The sequence below is a fragment of the Branchiostoma belcheri genome, unplaced genomic scaffold (assembly GCF_001625305.1).
Source record: "Branchiostoma belcheri isolate BF01 breed outbred unplaced genomic scaffold, Haploidv18h27 scaffold120, whole genome shotgun sequence".
In the NCBI taxonomy this organism is placed as follows: domain Eukaryota; kingdom Metazoa; phylum Chordata; class Leptocardii; order Amphioxiformes; family Branchiostomatidae; genus Branchiostoma; species Branchiostoma belcheri.
In genome coordinates this window covers 382,148-406,076 of record NW_017802603.1, presented here as the reverse complement: position 1 = coordinate 406,076, position 23,929 = coordinate 382,148, and the positions used below count along the sequence as shown (strand labels likewise).

Sequence of the window (23,929 nt, the reverse complement as noted above, 5' to 3'; positions counted from 1 at the left end):
ATGATTGGCATAATCCCATATTAATAGGGCACTTTGTCTTATAAGACGATAATTATGCATCTGATATAATATCATGATTTTGTCACTGTTGAGGATGACACATTGTTTGGAATATATTCTGTCAACGTAGCGAATTACTGGATTCCTTTCATTCTACATCATTCACCATCATTCTATAGACGGGAACACATTAAAAGAGGTCTATACGTTCGTAAACTGATACTGATCTTATGCTGTTGTGATGAGAGATTTCTCTGACTAGCTGAGCCTGTTTGGGGTACTTTACACCTTTGGTGATTCGTCATCATAATGCATGAACTGATTCCTTTACGTTTGAAACTACGAAGGAAGTGAACATTGATCAGTGTATAATGAGGGTTGGCTCATGCTTTCCACACATTGCCCTCAAAACGTCATCTATACTCAGTACCGTCATGAATTGCACAGATCCGGTGCTTGCACATGTGGTCATTTGTACAAGTATTGATGACATAAAGTTAATCCGGGTCCCACTAAGTAGTTTGGAACTATCTTTACGGAGCTCACAAACCGTTTTATGTACGACAAAGATGTAGCGAGTTATTATGCGTGCGTGTTTCATGGTAGATTCTCTGGTCGTTTTTCAGTCTATAGGCTACTCGTGACTATTCTCTGAGGCGTTAACGTTGTGAGAAATGTGCGACTGTAGCTGCGTTTGAATGCAAAAGCTATGAAACATCCGCCAGACTTTATTGAGCGGCCTGACATTGGCTACGGAATCGCCAAGATTGAAGAAGATGGATTCATGGTCAATATTCAACGTCCATGGCTGCTATACCTAATGACTTTATTGCAAAAGCTATATCAGAGTATCAGCTGGATAAAATGGAAAACTGCTTCTTTCGTGTTCTTTTTCACCATTCTATGAACTACATATAGAATCGAAGAGGTTCAAAGTTAGGGCAGCAGCGTATGTTTACTTCCAAACTGCATAAAAAGTACGTTCTTCTTAGTCTTGTTTTTTTGACAAACCATGTAAAGTACGGACTACACAACGATGCCAAATTACCAGTACCCCCTGGATGCATTCTGGATTTGATCTCTCTACTGCAATGTAATCAGTGGCTCCCTGTGTGCGTGGGGGTGTATCACATACAGCAATCAGGACTGATCAGAATGGAAAGAACTGACGCGTCTAACGGTGCTCCAACAGAATCTTAATTTGTGCACCACAAACTCAATTACCTTGGAAGAAATGCATTATGTTGACAGTAATGGGGCGGCGTTGGTCAATATGGTATTTCTGCCGGCAGAGTGGTTTAGATAGCGGGGGCTCACGGACGGCTCACCAGGGAAATCTACGTCTGCTGGTTTTGCTTTGTTATGATAACGTCCACTGACAAGGTTTTTATTGGTATGCTAAGTGTCGTGGCCGTTTTGTCTGTCTCATAACTTCGTCAGGCGAAGACATTTGCCATGGCGCCTTCCTGACAAGACGTTTAACTCCTGAGAACGTGTAGAAGTTGTTACAGCCGGTGTTCCAAAGGTTGTCTACTGTGTGACCTGTGGCATCGCGCCGCTTTCCTTCATTATACCGTTCCGTCCACTTGCGATGTAACTACGTGCCTATTTACGATAATGGACGACACCTCCCTGATGAGACGACGTTCCTTGCGTGTCTTGGGTCTCGCCGTGATTTTACGACAACACTCTGCATGACTTTACAACGAGGATTAGCGTGGTTTTACGACTGTAGTAAACGGGGTTCTACTTTGATGGGGAGGATTGAGATGTAAAGCCGTGGACTTTTATGCCGATGACGAAAGAGCGTGATGCTCATGTCTGCCAAGTTACGACAACAGCTAAATTCTCTGGCTCATGAAAGCGTGGAATTCAATTTGCCTCAGTCCTTTAGAGTAGTAACTCCAGGGCGGCAGTTTTACACCCTCTCATTCCCAGGAGAGACCTAACAAGACTGGAATCATCATGGCTGACAAACGGTATTCAAGCTACTAGTACTGGCTTGGTGATAGAACAAATAGACCGAAAGTAATGTTTAAAACTGTTTTTGCAAACAAGGAGCTAGAGGTTATATTTCATCTCCAGGCCCTGCCCAAAACAAACTCTCCAGACCCTCACTTAAAAAATCAAACCCTACCGCGACAGTTCTCCGGCCAGAGATCGACATTTCCGTAAAAAAGACTAGGAGCCAGCCAAAGTGTCGCTGACAAAGCAAAAACCGTGGTCGTAACTCAGTTGAAAGACCAGATGGAAGCTTTATGTGATTTGCACGTTAATCGGCGGTAAACATTCTTCGATTTAAGCCTCAGGTGACATATTATATGCTACATGGAAAATATATTAATACATAAAATCTCTTACATACGACAACTTCTTTGGACGATGTCCTTTCATTTTGGACATAAAGACATGTAAATTCGAGCCGGGTCAGATTCTACCTATCCGCATGACGACGAGAACTTCCCGCGCATTTCTTTTCAAAACACGTAGGGTCAACACAACGGCACATCACGTGACACTCCAGATAAATTGTCCACACAATGCCGATTCTTCTCACCTTTGGATAAGTTAATGCGAGTCAAGGTCGTGGAACCATTAAATAGCGGTAAGTACCGTTGTAATGCCTCTTCTGGCCTTTTCCTTGTTGATTGAATCTTGGGCCATTAATTGAAAATCGATTACACCCAGTCTAGATATAGAGGAGCGTTAATGCCTGAGCAAGATCTATTAGGCGTAAAATATTTTTGGCAGAGATTGACTTTTTTGGCGATAAAGCATGGTGGCATATAGATCTGGTGCACACTTGCCGAAATAAAATGTGCTGTGACTGTTAAAAGGAAACTTTCTTTATGCATTGCTGTCGTGATATTATTATTAAAACTTGAACAATAAAGTCGACTGAAAAACGACTGTTGGTATTAAGTTTCCTGTTGTATTTGCCGTTTATGGTATGATTTACCAGATATGAAATACGGAATAATAAGCTGAGGGAGTGAAGCAGTGCTCTCCCACGGAAGTTAGATTAACGAGGTTTTCCCTGTCGATCTGCAGCCGGGAGGGGATACCCCGGGACCGGAATGTTAAAACGTTTTAATGAGGATGATTATTTCTGGTCACGTTCACAGAATGGTTTACAGTTACCATGTTCGGCTTCCAAATCGGCTCCCCGCCTCATCCTCAATATTACTCGCTTACAATCTTCCCAGGAGGAGAGGTGGGGGCAAATTGAACCTTCCTTCCAGCAATTTGATTACGGGCTGATCTCGCCGAGGAACACCCCTTTAGTTTTTTGTGTGCGTTTCTTTTCTTTTACTGGGAAATTGTGCAAATTCCTCACGACATCAACTCAAAATCAGTTTTCATTCTGACGAGTTGATAAAGATTGGACATCCATATATCCAGTATTTGCTCACTCATAAATATCACTACCAGAGCTTACCAATAGACGTTTCCGATATTCTTCCAAACATCAGAGAACGTGTTGAAGTTTTCCTTGAATGACAGATTTATTAGTTGTTGTTTTTTTTGCGTACGAATGAAAATGACTTCTGGTTGACTCCTTATTCCACCGATGGCCTTGCCCTTCCACTTGGCTATGAATATGAAAATGGAATGGCACCATTCTGAACGAGTCGTCAATTCAGCAGTGTAAGTAGATTGACGAGTGTGGACCGTTCAGTTTGCCGGGGGGAGACTGACGAAGACGCAGTATTAAAAAGACATTTAACGATGGGGATGTCAGTGCACCAGGTGACCCCTTCACATTTGCTAGTTTAGCCCGGGGAACGTTGCCGACGGGCGCGGAATGCTAAGTTGGGACAGGGATTGAGAGGTCGCTGCCTTCCACCAGGGATAAATTCGTGGAATAAATTCAATAACACGGTTGATAGGGCAGCTTGGAGAATTTGTTGGGAATCTTTTTATACTCGTGTTTGTTATCGCTCAACCACCCCCTATTTATACCCCCTCCCGAGCAAACGCACACATCTAATGCACACATGGTATTTCAAAGGAATAGTACTATATTTATGATGGTTTCAGACTAAACTTTATTTCCACCCACATTCTACTTTTCAGCTATCCTGTCCGAATGAAAGAGTTGATGGAAACATAATCTGCCTGCCGGAGGTGATGATTAGGTCAGCACAAATAAAGGTTCTTATCTCGCCCATACAGACCTTTGACTCAGACCATGACAACCATCTAACGACATTCTGACTTACAAAACCCAGCGGGTCTACCCATTTGTTATGTATTAACGGTTTACACCATCTAAAGCCTGCCGAGTTGCCTCCAGAGTGACTGAGCATCACGCAGGTTTCTTCAGAACTGTACTTTTGATGACATCTAAATGCCATTAACTGTCATTGTTCATGAGCTTCACCGATAACACATGTACAAATGCGAACATGCGCCATTAAAATGAAATTCATCCCCTGAGGATAAGTAACAAATAGACTGGAATAAATGCCTTAGCTGAGGATTTGTCCACATTGTATTCCTTTCTTGTCAACATCTGCTGGCCGTATCCTCTGTAGACTCCGTTATTCATGGTCGTGCTGCGCCGAGCTTTGTAATGATAACAAGAGGGATCAGAGGCGTCTAATTTCTGTCTTATCTGTAGGCAGCACAGCAAAAGTAACGTTGACCAAACTCGCACTTGTTGCTCCACAGGGAACGGTAGGCGCCACGGTGGACACCGTTCCACAGAACTAATGGATAATCGCACCATTTGTCAGCCGTCTTGTCCAATAGAAACGCAGGAATCCCGTCTGAGAGATCTCACCAAGGCGGACATTAACGGCTTTATCTTCAGCAGACAGACATTGTACCTGTCAAATGAGACACTTGGTTGAGCCACAACACGCTTGTCCATCTGGGAAAGACACTGCCAACTGCCGAAGAAAGACAGCTCATAAATCAGCACCATGGACAGGGCCTGTATGCCCTAACGCATAAACAACCTGTAGAACTTGCCAGGCAATGAACGTGGCATGGGCGCGGTACGTTCAGGTCAGGAATCACGAAGATGTTGTTCTAAAGCAACTGTCGGTTCTGTACAACACCAGCCGTCTCAACGTCAGATTTTATTGTGTCATTGAAGCTTAAGGAAGTTATCGACCAAGCAAAATCGTTAGTCAACCTTCCCTCTAGTTAAGCTTTATTCCGAATGATTTTTTCATGTCTTCCCTCTAGCGTAGGCGGTATTACTACATAAATGACTGGTGTGTGGGTCGGGAAGCGGCAGTACTCGTCCTTTATAACAGCATGTGTCATCCTCCCACGGCGTGTCTAGTCTCATCCTTTCCTCTCCCACACTTCCTGTACAAATATGGTAAACTCTCTCCCCAGGACTTGTTAATACCTTTTCAATCCTCCACGTAAGTTTGACGTGCCTGTTACACCGCATTCTGTTGAGATGCTCAGATTTTAGAGCCTGGCTGCCACTACACAGGGCCCAGATCTCTGGCAGAGTGACCCGCAACGGTCACAAACTGGACATTCCCACGACTAGAACCAACAGATACCAGAACTCTTGTATTCCACATATGATCAGTTTGCTTAACCAGCACGGACTTGGCATGAAATCAGCACTGTAAATATACTGTACCAGTCTGTCTTTTACACCTTTGTCTGACACGAAATCTTACCTTGTATTGCTTGTAAATATCTATAGCCACCTATAGCATTCAACTATGTCTATTTTAGAACATCAATATTTTAGCTACAGCAACTGTATCTAACTGAGGTTTTTTAGTATATGTAAATTCGTTTTTAATTCAGTGTCACTAACACTGCCAATTGCGAATAAAGTCATCTTGTATCTTGTATGCGAGATTTCACGTCTGCCCCTTGATTACCGGTTGATACCAGTTTTACGAAGTACTTGCACTCCAGTGTCTCATCTGTAGACAGAGTTTTACCCGGCCTGGGCGTGCATACTAACAAACACTTACTGCCAAGTGACAAGCCCTATATTGCTGCGTGTGTAGAATCATGAATGAGGCGGCATCGCAAGTTAAAAGAAATCATTCAGTTTGACTAATCTACATCACATTTAAAAGGTTCTCCTCAATTGGGCATTAACGTCATAGTTGTTGTTTACTTGTATATATACTTACCTTATAGACTTTCTATTTTGAGGATAATCCTATAAATCCCATTATTAGCTCCTTAAAACCCTCGCCGTTGGGTAATTAGACTTCACTACCAAATATTGGCATCGTATTCTCAAAGATCAACTGATTATGGTATTAGCTGAAGAAATATGCAATATATTGCTAATTGCTATCTTTCTCACGTACGTAATAGGGTAATGATAGAACATCACTTTAAAAGTATATCTACTGTACGAAACATCAAAATATTACCGCCGCCACAGGGTGGTGCTGTCTCACTTCTAGCCAGAAAGTCTATTGTCATTATGACTATGTCTCACGGTCATATCTTCTGCTATTGGAAGACTAACTTATACCAAAATGTTATATCGTATGGTCGAATTCAAAGAGCTGGTGGTTTGGGGGCTGAATGGTACCGGTAGTGTTTTAACGTGCTTCCTTTCCCAGTCATTGACGCGGCCATGTCGGACCATAGCGTTACGAGTTACTTACTGTCTGTCTGTCTAACGAGTTACTTACTGTCTGTAAATCTCTTTGGCAAACGATGGCGTAGTTTGAGCCATTAAAAGTGGTGCTGACCGCCCTGGTGGCTTTTGTCATTCAAACTTTTCAACCTTTGAAATAAAACTCACGAAGTAAGACGCACGCCGTTCTTTCCGTTTGCGTCATAGGGAGGCAAATAAATGGCTCCTTCAGTACATGTGGGCGAAACTACACCCTGGGCACATCGTACAAGGCTAATATCAGGATCTCTGGACATGTCTGTAATTCAAACTTCACATCCTAGTATTTTATCTTTCTTCACAAAAAAACTTTTGTAGCAGCCATACCAATAACCCCGGATATAAGCTTCAGTGAGTGATTTTGATAACTCTTATTTTTAAGGTGTATAAAACTGTGCCAAGTAATGTTTCTGTGCATCGGATTCTCTTTTCTATAGTATTCCTAGAAGGAGATATCATTTTATTGTTTCCTGGCTGACGAAGATCAATTCCGACACAGACCTGATAGAATAAGTGTGGGCTCGTCGCCCGCCTACGCACAGGGTACATGGAATACAGATCTGACTCCGGAAAGACATTTGCCAGCGCCATTCTGCGGCTTGTATTCCATCTTGGCAGAAATTCAACCTATCTGATATCTTTTATGGCACATCCGTTACAAAGCAATACCTTCTGTTTCCACTCCATTCGAAGCATGTAAGAGGAAAGCTATAAAAGTTATCTGCGCTTTGCTCGATGCTAGGTTTTAGACATTGACATTTTGGCAGGAGGATCTTCTGCACACATCTCGCATTACTTCCTCGGGCGTTCTATTGAAAGGGATTAGGTGAATCGCTTTTCCAAAAACGTGACGGGGCAATAGAAAAAAATCGATATATCGTACTAATGTTCCCAGGCCATTTGTGTCGACACTTCTGGCGGATTGCGTAAAATCGGCAAGGGAGTTCCCAAAGTATTATATACAGATTTATACCCACTCATTTAACGAGCACAGGTAATAAAAAAGACAAGAGGCGGTTATGGGACACCTTAAGGGCATTTTAAGTATTCACTTCTTTTTAAATCCCGCGGAATTATTAACGTATAAAAAGAATAGCTAATAAGCTCTCAAGCAGCTGCTGTCGATCAAAGTATTGGTTATCGAGATTTTCATAAAGAATAGTCATCGAGATACATGTCGTAAAATTTTACACCGACCCGAATAACGCAGATCGTCGACAATGTTATAAAACTACTGTAAACACTGAAACAACTGTAATAAACTGAAGTAAGATGGCGATAAAGAGTTCAGGAACGGTGTCAAATTATATATTCTTCTCCAGCTTGCAAGCTATCTCAAAACATGTCCAACCCTCGGCCAAGTCGTCTCTGACAAGCAGATTGGCTAAGATTTACACTCTCATATTCTGTAGCTACCTTGTAGTTGTCTGTATTTGTCCCATTACTTAGTATTTCAGACATCGTACGTGAAGAGAATATCTAAGTAATCCCTATGTCCCTGTTAGGAAAGTAGATAAATCATCCCCGAGACATGTATATCTCTTATTCTGCTGAGATTTACTGAGCAATAAGGCGAGGAGATATAGAAAGCTATGAGACATATTTCTCAATTCAGTATATTTTGTGTGTAAGCTTATCATTTTCCATACCATACCACGGGACATAAACTTGATTTTGCCTCGGAAATGATCATCCACCATTCGCGCTACGCTTCAAAGTTTTTTGACTGGTAACAAAACAGCATCAAGACTGTTCCCTAAAACTCCCAGGATATAAGTCACAACAAAGCCATCTTTGAACGCATGTATGACAGGGGCTGCTTTTACTGCCCTGGCGTTATTCTCTGTTCTCCCTGGAGTAGTAGTAGTAAATATGCTGAAATGCCGGGCAAGAGTAGAAGATTAACCCCAGAGGCAATGTCTAGCTCTCATAAACTTGATTTTCATGTTGCATAAAAGCCGACATTCTACTTAAGCCCGCGGCAAGACAGCATTATTACACGAAGTACATCATTTCCTTCCCCCATCACTTTGTTTTTCATGGTACCATTCCTCAAAGGTTTAAAACATTTCGGGGTCAGGCAATAAGCAAACGCAAAATGGCAAGACGTCCCTCTACTCTTCCGGATAGTGAACTTCCTACCGGGCGTGCATGATTCATATCTAGCGTCATCTGGCGAACACTCTGCCTTCCATCACTCCCTGCTTATCGGCGTGTTGCGGCAAAGCTCACCGCCTATCAGGCTGTGCGATCTGTTGAGCAGCATGCGCGGGCGGAGGAGCCGGCAGAGGCCGCTATCTGTGCCGTGGTCAGACTTATAAACAAGTAAAGTCTTCCTGCCAACATAACGATGTACCTCTCGAGAAGCACTAGACATTAAAGTAGATACAGCGCTTATTGATCCAGGCTTTAGCCGCGCACCGATTGAAGCACGCTTATCTGGGTGGGAATCCAATTCTAAGAAATGGCGCGTGGTGATGTACTAGTAATCTGTTCTCTCGCAGTGCAAATGAGATACATCAGACGCTGTAAAATAAAGTTGCCTTGTGCAGATTTTTAAGATTTCGTGCGTTTTTCTTTGATGCGAATACCTCGCGTACTTCAAGTAACACTTTCGAAAAGGTATTGGTATTCAAACAGAACTCACTGAGAGATAAAAGGAGAAGACCAACCATAACTTCTATGAGTTATTTCTACACGGAGACAAGGTTATTGATTTTGGTGACTACAGAAAGTGTATACCCAATATCTACACTTCTCATCACATCGTCTTTGTATTGCTGTTCTGTTTTAAAATCCCGAGAGCTAAGTACTAATGTGCTCACCTTTCTCAGCTGCCCGGGCGGACACTGGTCCCCGTTGTAGTACACCCTCCAGACAACCAGACACGTGGCTGTGGCAGCAAAGGCTAGAGCGACGAGGAACAGGATGGTGGCCTGAGTAGAAAACAAACATGGAAAACAGTAACAGTGCGTGCTTCTTTGTTGCCATACAAATAGCGTTGTTTGTATCTGTCCTTGGTGCTAAATTATCAGTGCTGAAGTACCGCCACAGTCAGTACTGCGCACAAGGCTGCTCAGTTGCTCTCCGTGGTGCTGAAGTTGTTGTTAACGCATTTTTTTCTGCTCATTGCTACCATTGTTTATGTTTTAATTGAGAAATTCGTCTCTAAAAGCACTCAGTGGTTTAAAATACTACACCAGAGACCTATGTTGTAGCTACATCTGACACATTTATTTCAGATTCTACTCTCTGTTAGTCTAATTATTGTTTTATGAGTCTATCCACCGTCACAAATGTTCTCTCCTAACTTAATGTGACGCATATTACGTACGACACAAACAACAGTCAGGATCATATATAACAGCCCTAATTTACACTTCCTACGAGAAACATCTAAGGACAAGAAAACGTCCTTGATGGATAGTGAGTTGGACTTCTGCGTTAAAACCCATTGACGCAAAAGGGTCACGAGTAGTGCACGGCTTTAAGCCCTGGTTAATCCCCCTGTGCGTATGATGAACAAGCCGAAGCTTTCCGGAATTCCTGTGTCAATTAAATGTTACACGCTATAAGCACGAGACTCAGTCAGACTGTTTGCCAAAGTTTTAGGAAAGCAAGGAGGTGGTGATACACCAACCCATCACTTCGCATACAATATGAGCGATGCATTTAGAAGAAATTAGAAAATCATTTGTTACTGTGTGCCTTACGACTATTCTGGCACGTTCGCATGTCTGGCTCCACCAGGGCCGTGATCTGCAACAAAGTCACACGCCTGGCACCTACCCTCTGGAGAGCGCCCTGTCATTAAAGCCCCATCACGATTAGAGCCCTTTATGCCTCGCTATGTCAAATGAGGTGCACGGTATAGCAGGGAACATCGGCCGCTATTAGCCCAGAGCAAATGCCATTGGAGGAGGGGCGCTATCAGCTCTGACATTAACGGGATAGCTAACCGAAATATCAAATATCAACGTTATTAAAGGTAAAATGGCACGGAAACCCGCGGCGGGCGGCTACAGTGATATAACTAGATTTAGATTCGGGTTTTATGGCCAAAATGTCCCCGGTAATCTCATACACTGTAACTTTACCTACAGCACATCATGGAATATATGACATCATTACACAATCGAGACACATCAGAGTCAATTTATGATTCCGTACGGATTAAAATCATATTATGTTGCAATAACCGTACGCGTTGTAATCATACATACAATAAAGCCTGAGTCCCAGAGGTGGGGAAACTGTGTGTTGTTTTAATCCTGTCGGCAGTAATCGAGATGTTGGTGTCGTCACAATCCATGGCCACATATAGAGTGGGAATTAACACAGTTCAGCTATCCTGCTGACGTAGAGTTGCTTCTTGCACAAGGTAATTGAAATGTGTGACATTATCAGAAGGTTACTTTCCTGCTGCGTATGGTATCACAAAGATTAGAAAACGTAGATTGCACACCACGATTACAGTATTACATCTTTGATACACACAAGTTGGTATCATTTATTAGTTAGTACGCCAATTACAAGAAAAGATTGAATTGCGGCTTAAACTTTTTTTTATATTTTTGTCAAACACAACAATACATTTGCAGCCTCTCCACTACTCAAATTTATCACTCTCCACAGTATCTTCCAGGGTGCTATCAACTGCAGGGAGTGTTTTATTTCTTGAGGCACTCATGAAATAGCCTCGCCATTTGCTATCAAGAAGGAAGCCTTTATGATATTCTTTTGATAGGAGCCTCTGTCACACATCATTGACCGGACGACATGACCCAATCCCATTAATTGTCTGTGATAGTCAGTAAAGCAGGGGCTGTAGTTTTAAGCTAGAGTTATTACACTGTTATCTAATTGAACGCTGCAACACTTCATGTAACCCCATGTAATAACATTTCCAAGGGGGTGATTGGCACAGATTAGTTGGGCACGATGGTTAATACCGTTATTAGTTGAGCGGAAGACGATCAGAGTATAAGCACGTGGGGAAGTTTTTTTTAATGTTAATGACGAAAACAATTTATTTTTAGAAAGGATAACGTGTCAATACTATCCAAATATGAAACATGGAGGTTCAGTTTCTCCGCGTTGATAGCATATAGAGCATATGTAGAGCTGAACATACGAAACATAATGAAATTGTGTGAAGTTCTGGTTCTATCATCACCATGTCATTCATGGTTGTTCGTCAGCGTTTTTTAAGATTTCGTGTATAAAACTCACAGATAGTACGTCTTTGTAATCCTAGGACTTTCATTTTGTGTCAGGTGATTCGGATCTTCCGTGTTTGTGAAAGCTCGCCAGAATTAGCTGATAAGCTAATGTGCCTGTAAATCCGGCGGGTGAAGAGGTCACCTTCAGCGTTACGTTCGTCAGGGGATCGGATCTGAACCACTGTAATTTCTGCCGCGCAGTCCACAAGCTTTTCTCCAAGCACTTCGCCTAATGGCGGGGTTCACCGATGCACTTCCGATCACAGGTGTGAACATCGCTGGTTGTAACATCCAACCGGTTCACCCTTTGGATTTTCTGTAGAAATGTCAATGATACTCCCAGGACCTTCACATGTTTCAAAGGTAGTCAATCTCCTCGTAAGTTAAGACTATTTCCCCGCCGTATTTTTGCGAGGAACAAGATAAAGGAGCTGAAGGAAATCACTCCGCGCCAGAGTGGCGCCAGCCGGTTTCGGCATCTGTGAGACGCCCTTATGACGTCATACGCAGACGATCACAGGTTCTTCCCATCTACAGCTGCTGACTGTGTGAGACTTTAGGCCCACTAAAACTGGTGAATATTTCATCTTCCTTTGAGACTCAACATGGAAGAAACAGATCCGAAGAAACTGGTCTGAACAAGCGCGATTGATTCCCCGTGATACCAGACTTGGACCAGATATTCTTGTCAGTTCAGATCCTCTGGTTAATTCTCCTCCGCTTGTCCCTGTCTTCCACAATCATGTCCTATACTAACTAGTTTAAAAAAGGACAGATCACGGGGTATGTTTTGGAAGGAGCTGAACAAAATTGTGGAAAATATTTGAAAGCGACGACAAATACATAAGCAGCTTCGCAAATTTCCACCACCCAACGTAGTCTGTCCCTCGTCATTATGTATACACTGAAGTGCAATGTTGATTAGGTTCTAATTAATGTGCACGATTAATTTCATTTTAACCACACCATGTCCATGGAAGAATATGATGATAAACAACACTCATTGCTGATGTTTATTCCGTCCGAAAAAACGGCACGAGATATTCTAAACGAATATATTTTGTCAGACTGACATGAGGTAGAGTTTGTTATTACGGACGCTCCCCGCGGATGACAGCCGACGCGTTTGATGGAGATGACCGTACTTTTCTGACTGTCAGCCATGTGACAAATCACGTTTGATGAAACCTGAATTTCTGGTGGGTTATATTAGTGTCGATTCTGAGATTGGCGATAGGCGGTAGCATTTATATACATGTAGCGGGTAAGGGGGCGATACCAAAATATCCGCGGGGAGGAAAATCGGACGCAAAATCTAAACGCGTGGACATACTAGTATTCATCTCAACATGACTTAACCATATAAGGGCTAATTTAGTGCCCATCATAACAGTCTAATCTAATATTCCACCCGAGTAACAAAGCTCGGTTGTTAATATTTGGACGGAGAGAGTGACGTTTCCCTATGTGACTACTATGAGACTACATAGGAAGCTTTGTTTGGACTGTACTGTACATAATCTGAATATCATAAAGTCATATTGAACAAAATATTCAAACACAAACTTCTTGTAAAGCAGTATCTAATTTTCAGAAAGCTGTTTAGGCCATGTACGTACCATTATTTACAATTCGTCTTACCATTGTACTAGACATGTAAAAACAAAAAGTGTCCAGCAGTTTAAATTGAAGAAGGTGTCGTATCAAAAGTAGACAGACAAAGAAAGGAAATTTGTGGTTTATGTTATTTCTTCAATCTCTTGATAAGGCGTGTCAGCACCCCGCATAGACCGAGCCTTTCCACCATTATATGAAATATCGATCGTCGCAAAAAAATCCGCCCAAAAACATGGGTTGGAAGCAGATGGACGAGAATTTGCATATAAACAGGGGTATTTGGATAAACCACCATTGATCATGTGTCGGGACGTGTCGTAAACCTGTCAGCAGGCCTGTGGTCAAAAGGGCAGGCGCAAAACACATTCCAGTCGTAACCGGTCGTAAAATCCCAGATTAAAACAAAAGCTCGCCGGTCCAGAGGCTTTATTGCGTGAACACCTCGCGGATTTTCTTTGCTTGAGTTTCCGGCAGATTATATGGTGGGTTGGATTAATTTGACTCGGTCTAGCGGACTGGGCGTCAGTAGAGGCGGACCGGAACTACTGATGGAATGTAGCCCTGGAAAAGATATATGAGACCGGGGCCGACCTCGTAATTAACGTCCATTCTCAACTAGGTCAAATCGGTTGTTTGACTTCCAACATTTGTCACCAATGTCAGAGATTGCCTTGGCCTAATCATTTAGCATAATCAGAGTCGGCCTGGATGTTTCCGACCGGATAAGAACTACAAAGAATGTGGGGCAGGATGTAGACAGAAAGGCGAAAATTTGGCTCACCAAACGATTTGCGATTTTCCGGCCATTGGTCATGGCCATTTGCTCAGTATTCGCATGATAAGATACATTCTCATACAAAAAAATGTGCCATGGTCATAATCTACTTATTTTCCACCTGAAAGAAACTACTTCAAATGGCCTTTTGTTATGACTATCGTTGATATTAGGCTTGCCTATTTATCTCTCTATAACAGTCGGTCTGTCTAGTTTCCTGGAAGTGGTCGCGTCACATGTCCCCTGTGTCACATTCCAGTAATCCAACCCGCGGCTCTTCACAGATGAAGTACGGACCTCAATAACACTTACCTGTTTGCCATTAACTCTCACATATTTCACAGTCAGATCCCATGCTACCTGACAACGACACCCGTGGAAAATACCTTAATTCTTAAATTGAATAAGTTCATTGAACATCCAAAATCCTCTCACGATTTGTCAAACTTACAACAAAGCCACATAAGATTCTGCATGTATCACAGTAATACGGTCAAATTTTCATGGCTTTTGATACAGATCTAACTCACTGAGGACCTAATTTGTCACGGTGGCATTCCTATTCATTTTAGTCAATTCGGGTTATCACTGCATGAACGCACCTCACATCTGTAAGGAATTTTGTCAAAAAACCAAAGCATCTCCAGCAGATATGTGACCTTGAGCTTGTGCGGTTTAATCTGACGCATGGGGCTGAATTATGCTGACTGAAAGACTGAATGTCTGCAAAAAATCACCTCTGCGACAAACTTGTACAGAGGACAAACGGAATGATGTGATTTGCAAAGGGAAGGTCGATATTCCACCCTGCACCACTGGGAACGAGAATGACATTACTCAGGAATGAACGACGTCGTTCGTCCTCGTGACGTCAGCAGGGCTTAGCGTTGTGGGAAATCACGACGTTCTCCCATATATGAATCATGTATTATCGTCGACTTGTACTTAGCTTTTAAGGTCATTACCGAGACAGTAATAAAGAAGGCTTTGAGTTGTAATATATTACTGAAGATCATAATACAATGTCATTTGTCTACGGTAATGTCAAATGCCACTGAAGGTTAGGGAGAATTTCTATGCAGTAACAAAATATCCTGAAATAGCATTTCTTTAGCTCCAATAGTTTCAACAAAGCCCCTATGACTATCTACTTTACCTGACTCAACATCTACACTATGATAATTTGGTGCCATGTAATTTGGTGCAGTTGTCCAAGTGAAGTTCATAGTCATGTTGCTGACCTTTAACCTGCAGGAGTTATCCTTGCCGCTGTCCAGCACTTTGATACCCGGGATCTTCCGGGCCTTCTCACGGGTATCAGAGTGGGCGAAGTCGTGGTCGGGCTGGAGCGTCACCCTGCCCGTAGGCTCGTCCTTCAGCTCCCCGATAGCCAGCGGCAGGAGGGGCTTCTCCGCCTCGCGGTCCCGCTTGGTCGGGGCTCGGCCGTGCAGGCGGACCATCACGGTGATACTTCTGCGTCCTGAAAAAAAAACACATTTTAATATCAAAGAGCAACTGTCCCTGGTAATTTGGTGAATTTCAGTTATAGACATAAATTTCTTCGTCATTTGAACATTATAATTTAATTAGCTTCCCTTAGCCCAGGCATTCATAAAATCAAACAAAACAGTATAACAAATGTCAAAGTTGTCCAGGGCAAAATATTATTTATACATACATTTCTTCGCCATTTGAACATTATAATTCACTTTAGCCGAGGCGATGGAATGGATGTATTCATAGCAACCATGGCGGGGAAATTGAAGGGCAAAATCGATGAACCAAAAAAAAAGAAATAATTTGCAGACATGAATGTTTTAGTACGTTTATAGAATGATTTACTACCAGTGTTATATATCAATCAGTATTACAGATGTTCTCATGACAACGTTAATAACGGGAGTAACATGTACAGAAATGCCTGATCACGTTTCCTCCCTAACAAAATATCAAAGTTATGAGTCATGAGTCACTCGCTAGAAGAAACAGCGCGTGTACTTTGCTTTAATTTAAAGTCCCCAAAACTTTCTTTGATGTCCTTGTAAATATAGTATAAAGAAGTCGTCTTTTACTGAGCTGACGCATGTGCTTATTCATGTAGCTGAAATAGTGCATGTGAGTGTTGAAGGCGGTGTTTCCTGATGCTCATCGCACCATCTGACGTGCGCATTTGATGCGTCCTCGACAGCGCTCTTCGGTCGTAACAGTTTTATGTACTCCCTGTCCTGTAATTACAGAACTTTATATGCAAACCCTCTCTTTGTATTAACGTCATTGTTAGATGGTGTCTGCACATTCCATTAAGTAGTTCCCAAAACCGACCCAAAACCGACGCTACCTGCCGGTTATTTCAGCGTACATGTAGTAGATCTCCCGTCGGTTCCCTTTTAAACTGTTCCCTCTATAACATATACATACACGTCTTAGGAATATCTTAACCAGAGAGCATGGGATTTTTTATATTCTTGTAATGAGAATCAAGTACTAATTGAAGTAAGGTGAACTGACGATAATGAAAAAGTGACGGCCTTGATCTAGAGGAGAGAAACTGCATGAAACCTCAGACGCGGGGAGGAGAGTGGAACCGTGATTCGCCAAGGATGCTCGCAGTGCCAAACACGGCGCAACGCTTGTCTATCACGGCAGCCCAACGAACCCCTAATGCTGTAAATGAATTAAAACGCTTTCATTACGCTCTCTGCGAGAGGTTTTGGGGCAGCGCTAAAGAGGTGAAGTACGGCATGTTACAGTCGTAATGTTTTCCCACGTATACATGTACCGACAGAGAGACACATGGAGGGCATGTGAGTGGGTCGTGAAATGGTGCTCAACAAGGATACAGGGAGATGGCGTGGTGCGCCATTTCTGTATGTTAGTCACGGAAATTATCATTCTGAACAGGACGTTATCATCCTTTTCTGGCTGATGGCAGCACTGCTTTTGCAACCTACAATTCAGATTATCATATATTTTATAACCCTTTCTTCAGAAAAATGTACAAAATGTAACCGGAGCTAGATTACGTATCACTGTGATTTTGGCAGTTATCGTACCATACAGAACCTCATTTAGGAATTACAAGGTTCTCTGAGCAGACTATCACAGGCCTGCACTTGGAACATTCTCAACATCAACTGATATGTGCGGGACATAAACAAAACTCGAGTGAATACTGGAATCATCCAACGGCACTATATTTTCAGCGAATGCGCTAAAAAAAGGCAGAATGTCTAGCTAGTAACCACCATTCTCACATTCAGTACACGCAACTGTGCAGCCAAGCTCGCTCTAATAGCCTGATGACTGAAAATTATGCCACGCTACAACTGCTACTACAACTCGAGTAGCCTTCAGTGTACTTTGCTATATACAATTAAATAAAAACGATCTATCAGACGTGCTCATTTTCCGTGGAAAATTCTAGCAGTTGGGAGGACGAGATTAAAACCAGAAGCGCTGATAAGTTATACATCACTTCAGACCGCTAGGTTGTTATCAGATATGGATGTGCAGAGCAAAGTCATCGGCGTGTCACACCACAACATGCTAATTCATCAAGTCAGCATTTTGATGAATCTTTGACCAATTAGTTTTCCCTAGGAGCCGCCTGTATCTGCTGTTGTTGATGATGGGACAGGGTAATGGTGGCTACTACCGAGAGACTTGACACGAGCAACAAGGAGATGTCAATTTAGATGCAAATTTTGCAGCAGATTGATGTGTTTTTGAAATTACATCGCACCTTTAGCTACCTCACGCCTTCCGCGCAAAGACAAGCAGGATCACAAACTGGGCGGATGTACAAACCCAAGGCCTTTAAAATCGATGGTAAGCCAAAAGCCAGAGCCAAAATCTATTTTCCGCTGCTGGCTGAGATTTTCCAGCTCTGCAGGTCCTGGTGAGGACTAAGTCCCCCCGCATTACTGCCGTGTCACCAGCCTGTCCCGCAGAGCTAATCCCCGCACTCACCTGGTCCCACAAACAGCCCTGCCAGTCCGGATCAGCGCTTTCAATTATTTAACGGCCCGCGGATGAAGCAAGGCAGGAAGAAAATCCGGGAATGCCGAAGGAAGCACGGATGATGCTGAGTTACTGGCGGGCGCTCGGCTGAGTACGGACTGGAGAAGTGCGGCGGCCGCTGCTGCTGCCGTGCAAGGGAGGGGAGTAATCGTTGGGCTGATGACGCGCGTTATTAGTCATTACTGCTCGGCCTACCGAGTTGGGGCTGGCCGCTCCAGGGGCCGATAAATCACTGTCTCCGTACAAGCTCGTCCGCGAGAACCTTATGAATATCAGACTGGCCATGAATATCCATTGACAATGTGTCACCTTGTTTACGTATCAACCAGAATACTATTTTTAGGAAAGATAGACGACAGTCATATAGCTAGGATCAATTTTATCAACTTTTTGTGTGATTATTTTTAGTCTGATAAATACCGCAGGCGCGTCTTTCTAATTGTATGGATTAACCCATCTATCACAGAGACCATTGGAGCCAATTCAATCATTTAAGTAAACTCTGGAAGGTCATTTTTCTAACGGGTAAAACAACATGAATGACAAGCGTTGTCTGTAAAATGGAAGTTTCATAGCCTCACTGCCTTACATGATCACCCGACCCATTACATCAGCTCACAAATTGACAGACACAAATGTCACGGAGTTATTGGAGTTATTGGACTGTCGGCTGTTCCAGGTTAGATTGGAAAAAAACTACCCGAGTAGACCCCGCCGCCACCCTCCAGCCAACCTCTCGGATCGGAATAATCCGCCTGTCAATCCTGCACGGGTAATTCCGGCTGGTCGGTACGATGTCGGCGTTCTCGTGACCACCACTGCGCCCAGCCCGCCCGGCTGGCGTGACCAAGGTTCTAGTTAGGTCATTTGTGCTTGTTCGATATTGAGGTCAGGGTATTTTGCCGGTTTGCTATCATTTTCCTATCACCGATCAGTCAATGTCTACCCGGTACAATGAAATTGTGCACTTAACAGCCTCTCCATGCATACAGAAGTATTTTGATCCATCGACCATTTTAAGTTCATTTTGTGGTTCACATCGTTTTGTTAGGAAACTCTGTTAGGACGTGTAGTCTATGTCTATGAGCACAGATGTTCTGTTGGGTTGTAATTACCGCCCCCACCCCACCCAACACACACCATAGACCACGACACACAAAGATAAACATCTTATAATTAGCTGTCTGTGCAATGGAAGTACCCAGACTTAAAACACTAATGCATCAGTTTGTTAACTCTACCAACAGACCGCAAATCGATCAAACGAAATACATAATAAGCCCGTTTTTGCTTGCTCGTCGTGTAGAAACGACAAGTACAGAACTCCAAGATTAGCCTCAAAACCAAACGTCAAGTTGTAATGTATAGCAGAGCTTTTGCTATCTCACTAACCAGTGTTGGTGAGGCAGAGTCAAAGCTGAGATGGGGCCTAAAGCGGCCCGCGGCTAGCAGCAAATACTGCTTTCCCTAGCGTGTATAGATTGTGCGCTGTTGTAGTCTTTTCCATTACTTCCTGATAAAAATAGCAGATTTGTCTCAGTTCACAGAACGTGGTACATTTTCATATAATCTCGCGATATCTCCCGAGATATGCCGCCTACCTCTCGGTGATAGGAATTCGAAGTGCATCTAGTTTCACGCTTGTAGGAAAAAACATTTTATTCAGATAGCTGAAGCAGCCGAGGCACAGCGGGATATTTTGCCATTTCTAGCGACAGCGTGATTGCTCAAAAAGGATAGTCAATATTACCGCAAATTCTTCAGAGGCTACGTCCTATTGGCCTTCCCGGGGTGTTACGCGTGGGCTGGTTTATTGGCTGTTAGACTGATGAAAACTCAAGGACTATTAAGATTCCAAAGGAGCTCATGTTATTCTGAATTTTTGTTTATCCCGACGAGTTCTTTTTATATTTGATTTCATGTCACAATGGTACTTGAAGTATTTTGCAAGACTTTCTTACCGTACACATTGATGCACAATTTCGTCTGCCATTGCCGGTGTCCAGAAAGAGCATCACTGTAACTTCCTTTAATAACAACAATATATTCATCACCATGGACGGCGCCTTCCACTTGTTATTCAGGATTGACGTTGATTTTGCACATCGCATGATTTTTTTGCCAATACGTACGTCATTTAATAACAATAGGCCAACAAAACATCCCGCTGCATGTCGCGGAGAACTGCGTCATAATCAGATAACAAGCGATCCATACCGACAGAAAATGAAAAGCCCTACGCTCGGGTATTGAGAAAATCGTCTCTAATTTGATAATCCTCAGCAACTAAACTTGGTTACCATCGCTGCGTTCTTCAATTGATAAAAGCGGCGGTTGAGTGGTTCAAAAGGCCTTGTTTAAACAGCGACGCTCTGGATCTCCTAAAGGGATAGTGGCGCTCCTTTCTGGTACATCCGTGCGTATTAACTCTCGGCATACGTTATTTCTTCTCTCAGTCGCTGCCGTGCATTAAACACGACAGTCAGCTTCCAACGATTAATTGCTGAGCGGTACTGAACGGGCATGTAGATAGATGGGCGAGTAAAATTTGCTTATTACCCGGTGGGCATAGTGATTTGAATTAAAAGTTTCTGTTTGAAGAAAATTTCAAGGACAAAAGTTCCATCGGGCATTAATTTATTGTGTAAATTTAGAGAAGGTTCTCGGAATAAGTGACTAATGGAAAAGGCAGTGACTTGAATCGTAACGACAAGATAGGGCAACAAGAATTAAACTAAACTGCCAATTGGATTTAATAAAAATAACATATCACAACAAATACTTCCAGGGCAAAGCGTCATTTTGTTACTCCCAATTGTATCAATTTACCTAACTTTAAATTCCCAATTAAGACATCGGTATCCCTTAGAGAGAACAAAGCTCACCGGGATTCTCTGGTGTAAAAGTTATAACTTACTGTGGATTCAGACACCGTACCGTGACATTACCACAACAACAGCGCGAACACTGCCGCCCGGTTAGCATGGTTCGCACCGCTATCCCATTAGAACATAGCCCTGCCATCCAGTCCCGTACACCTCATCAATTCACTAACATAAAGACGCCGTAAACGGATTCCCAGCGCGTTTGTTACCGTGTGAACGTTATCGCTGCCAACTGGCCATTTCTGTGGGATCCTTGATAACGGTGAAATTCTTTATTATTTGAAGATCTATGGATGAACATTAGGGAGACAACTTTAAATCGTGGTTTTACTGTACGACGTGCTTTACTGCCATCGATAGGGCCGCCATTCAATCTGGTACCATATGTGATGCGTGTCTGTTAGGGATATCAAGAAGGCCTTTGGGAATTCAAGAAGGACTCAAGATGTCCCAGGAAGTGTACCAATTGACGTCAATAGATATGAAGGGGTCGCATTTGTGAGGTTCTGGGATCTCCACTTGGCACAGTTGCTCTCACAAATGTCAGGCTTATTTTCCGTTTGGTCGATGTACACCAAGGATAAAGGCACCCCAAGGGAGGTTCTATTTACTGCCGTGTGGAGTGTAAATCGTGCTTGTTACGTTCTGAATACCCGGCTATTTGCCGTGCCAGTTCGTGTGTTTCGTGTTCAAATGTAGTCAAAGACCACGCCGTAACTTTTCCCGTGATATTATAATAAATGTCGCTCGTCGAGTGATGCCCACCTTTATCTACTACACACACTCCAACCTCAGAGCTATATTAGGATATACCGTGATATACCGTGACTCTGCTGAAGTCCCACCATCAATCCACAGAGTACATTACCGCCTTATCAGAGCGCGCTGTATGTTAAAGGCCACGACTTCCGCAGTTTTTGCATGAGGCAGTGCTCCTGGTACTGAATAGCTATCCACCACTTCAAAACCTAGTCAGAGTTTTTTTCCAGTAAATTGACTGTTGAGTGAAAAAGTGTCAAATTGTTGTCACAGATTTCTTTCAGTTATAGCTATCGTTTGATATCATAGCTATTCAAGGGACCCTGAGTTATATCAGGTATATACAATATTTGAACTGAAAACGAACTGACTGCCGTCTCTAGCTTCACAAAAAGAGTATAATGGCACAAACATATTCTTCTTCTAATCGGCGTGTGGTGTGCCGGTTCCATTTTTGTTCAAGCATCATAGTATAGTGAAATCGACTTATGTGTTTGTACAGTTATTCTTGTCACATAAAATTTGTTTCTTTGCTTTAGATTTACATTACCTCTGGGCAAACATGCAATGTTCCTGTATGTGATGTGCATATCCCTGAATATGCGCAGGATGCCGATTTACAAGTACGTCGTATCTTAACTGTTCGACGCTTTAAAGTAATGAATATTGAGATCACTTTGGACGTTTTGCAATCTGTGCAGCATCTTATCGCCGACTTCTGGGATGAAATAACTTTCACTTGTGCCGACCCTGGGGGCAGGTCCATGCAAGGATAATGGTGGCCTAGTAGCGGGAGCCGGGCAGCAGGGCCCCGAGGCGTGGATAAAAACCTTTATGTGCAAATCGACCAGCCCGTCTATTTTCCCCGCACTGTCTCCCGTAATGCGTGAAGAATTTTAAGTGCGACGCAAGGTGGCGATGTGGGCTTGTCAGCGTTATTTTCAATATTTTCGTTTTCCCCTGAGGTGAGATTTAATCGACGTGAACAACGTGAAGGTGTGGTATTGACAAGTATGGCGGAGCGCGACAGTACAATACCCACAGCCATCAGGTGTTTCTGTATTCTCCCACAGCACTTAGAACACACATGGGTCGTGCTTTAATTGTTCTCGTCATGATGCGGTGTGCATTTATGTTCGAGATCGTCATTACATCTGATGGTGTCTGTGGGATTTAGAAGTTGTTTGGTGGCCCGGGGGTAAGACACACTTACGTGCCTGGTCTTATTCTCCACTGATAAATTCCTGATGGTTTTGTAACAGTTCGCCCTACGGCTCCTGCAGTAGAAAGCCGGTGATTTATTTGACGTGACAGCACGTAATAACGCACAAACTTCTGCAGCTACGCCCAAGCTGAAAAGAAAGACGAAGCACAACTCCAGAGTCCAGGGTTAAAATCACAAATTCAAAACAGTCGAAGAATTGCATCATTCATTTCTAGCATCAGCTTTATGTTGATCAGAGCAGTTCCAGAGTTCCAGTGATATGTCTGTACTCTATTTCCTTTTTCTACTTTCTACTACTTTCTACTACTTTATATGCAAACCATCAAAAGCAAATGTGTTCACCAATTACAATATTTTTGCACTCTCCTGTCGCCCGATCGAGCTAATGCACGATGGGTGTCGGTGTGTTGTCATCACACCGCGTTTACAAATGTCTCCGGCGGGCCAAGTGCTCCTTCACCGCAAGGTCAGAGGTCATCCTCATTACCCATAATTCAAGGGATTAGCATGTTCTGACTTGTGAAAGGTCATTAATCATGATTGTCACAGAAAACCCGTGATATTGTCCAGGACCTGAAGGCTATCCTGCAGGTATTGCGCATGGGGTTGTCCAGATTTCCAATAAATAAAAATAAGCTTGCCATGACGGGTCGATGTGCCACCCTACAGGAGTTTTTAGTCTTTGTGTTTTCAGATTCACCAACTCAAAAAAAAGTACCTGACGTCGTTGAAAATAAAGTACTGAAAGCAACATTACTATTTCTGACCCGGAGAATATCGCATTCTGAAATTAAATTACATAGT

General features: G+C 42.9%; 1 protein-coding gene across 1 annotated transcript in view; it reads right to left on the bottom strand.

Annotated features, from left to right (window-relative positions):
• Positions 1 to 23,929, bottom strand: part of LOC109462950 — a 31,359-nt gene that overhangs the window by 2,481 nt on the left and 4,949 nt on the right. The window contains exons 2-3 of the mRNA XM_019759581.1: positions 15,478 to 15,716; positions 9,448 to 9,558 (exon numbers count right to left, since the gene is read on the bottom strand). Coding sequence (XP_019615140.1) covers positions 9,448 to 9,558; positions 15,478 to 15,696 — 330 coding nt within the window. The 5' untranslated portion in view covers positions 15,697 to 15,716. The remainder of the gene's footprint in view (positions 1 to 9,447; positions 9,559 to 15,477; positions 15,717 to 23,929) is intronic.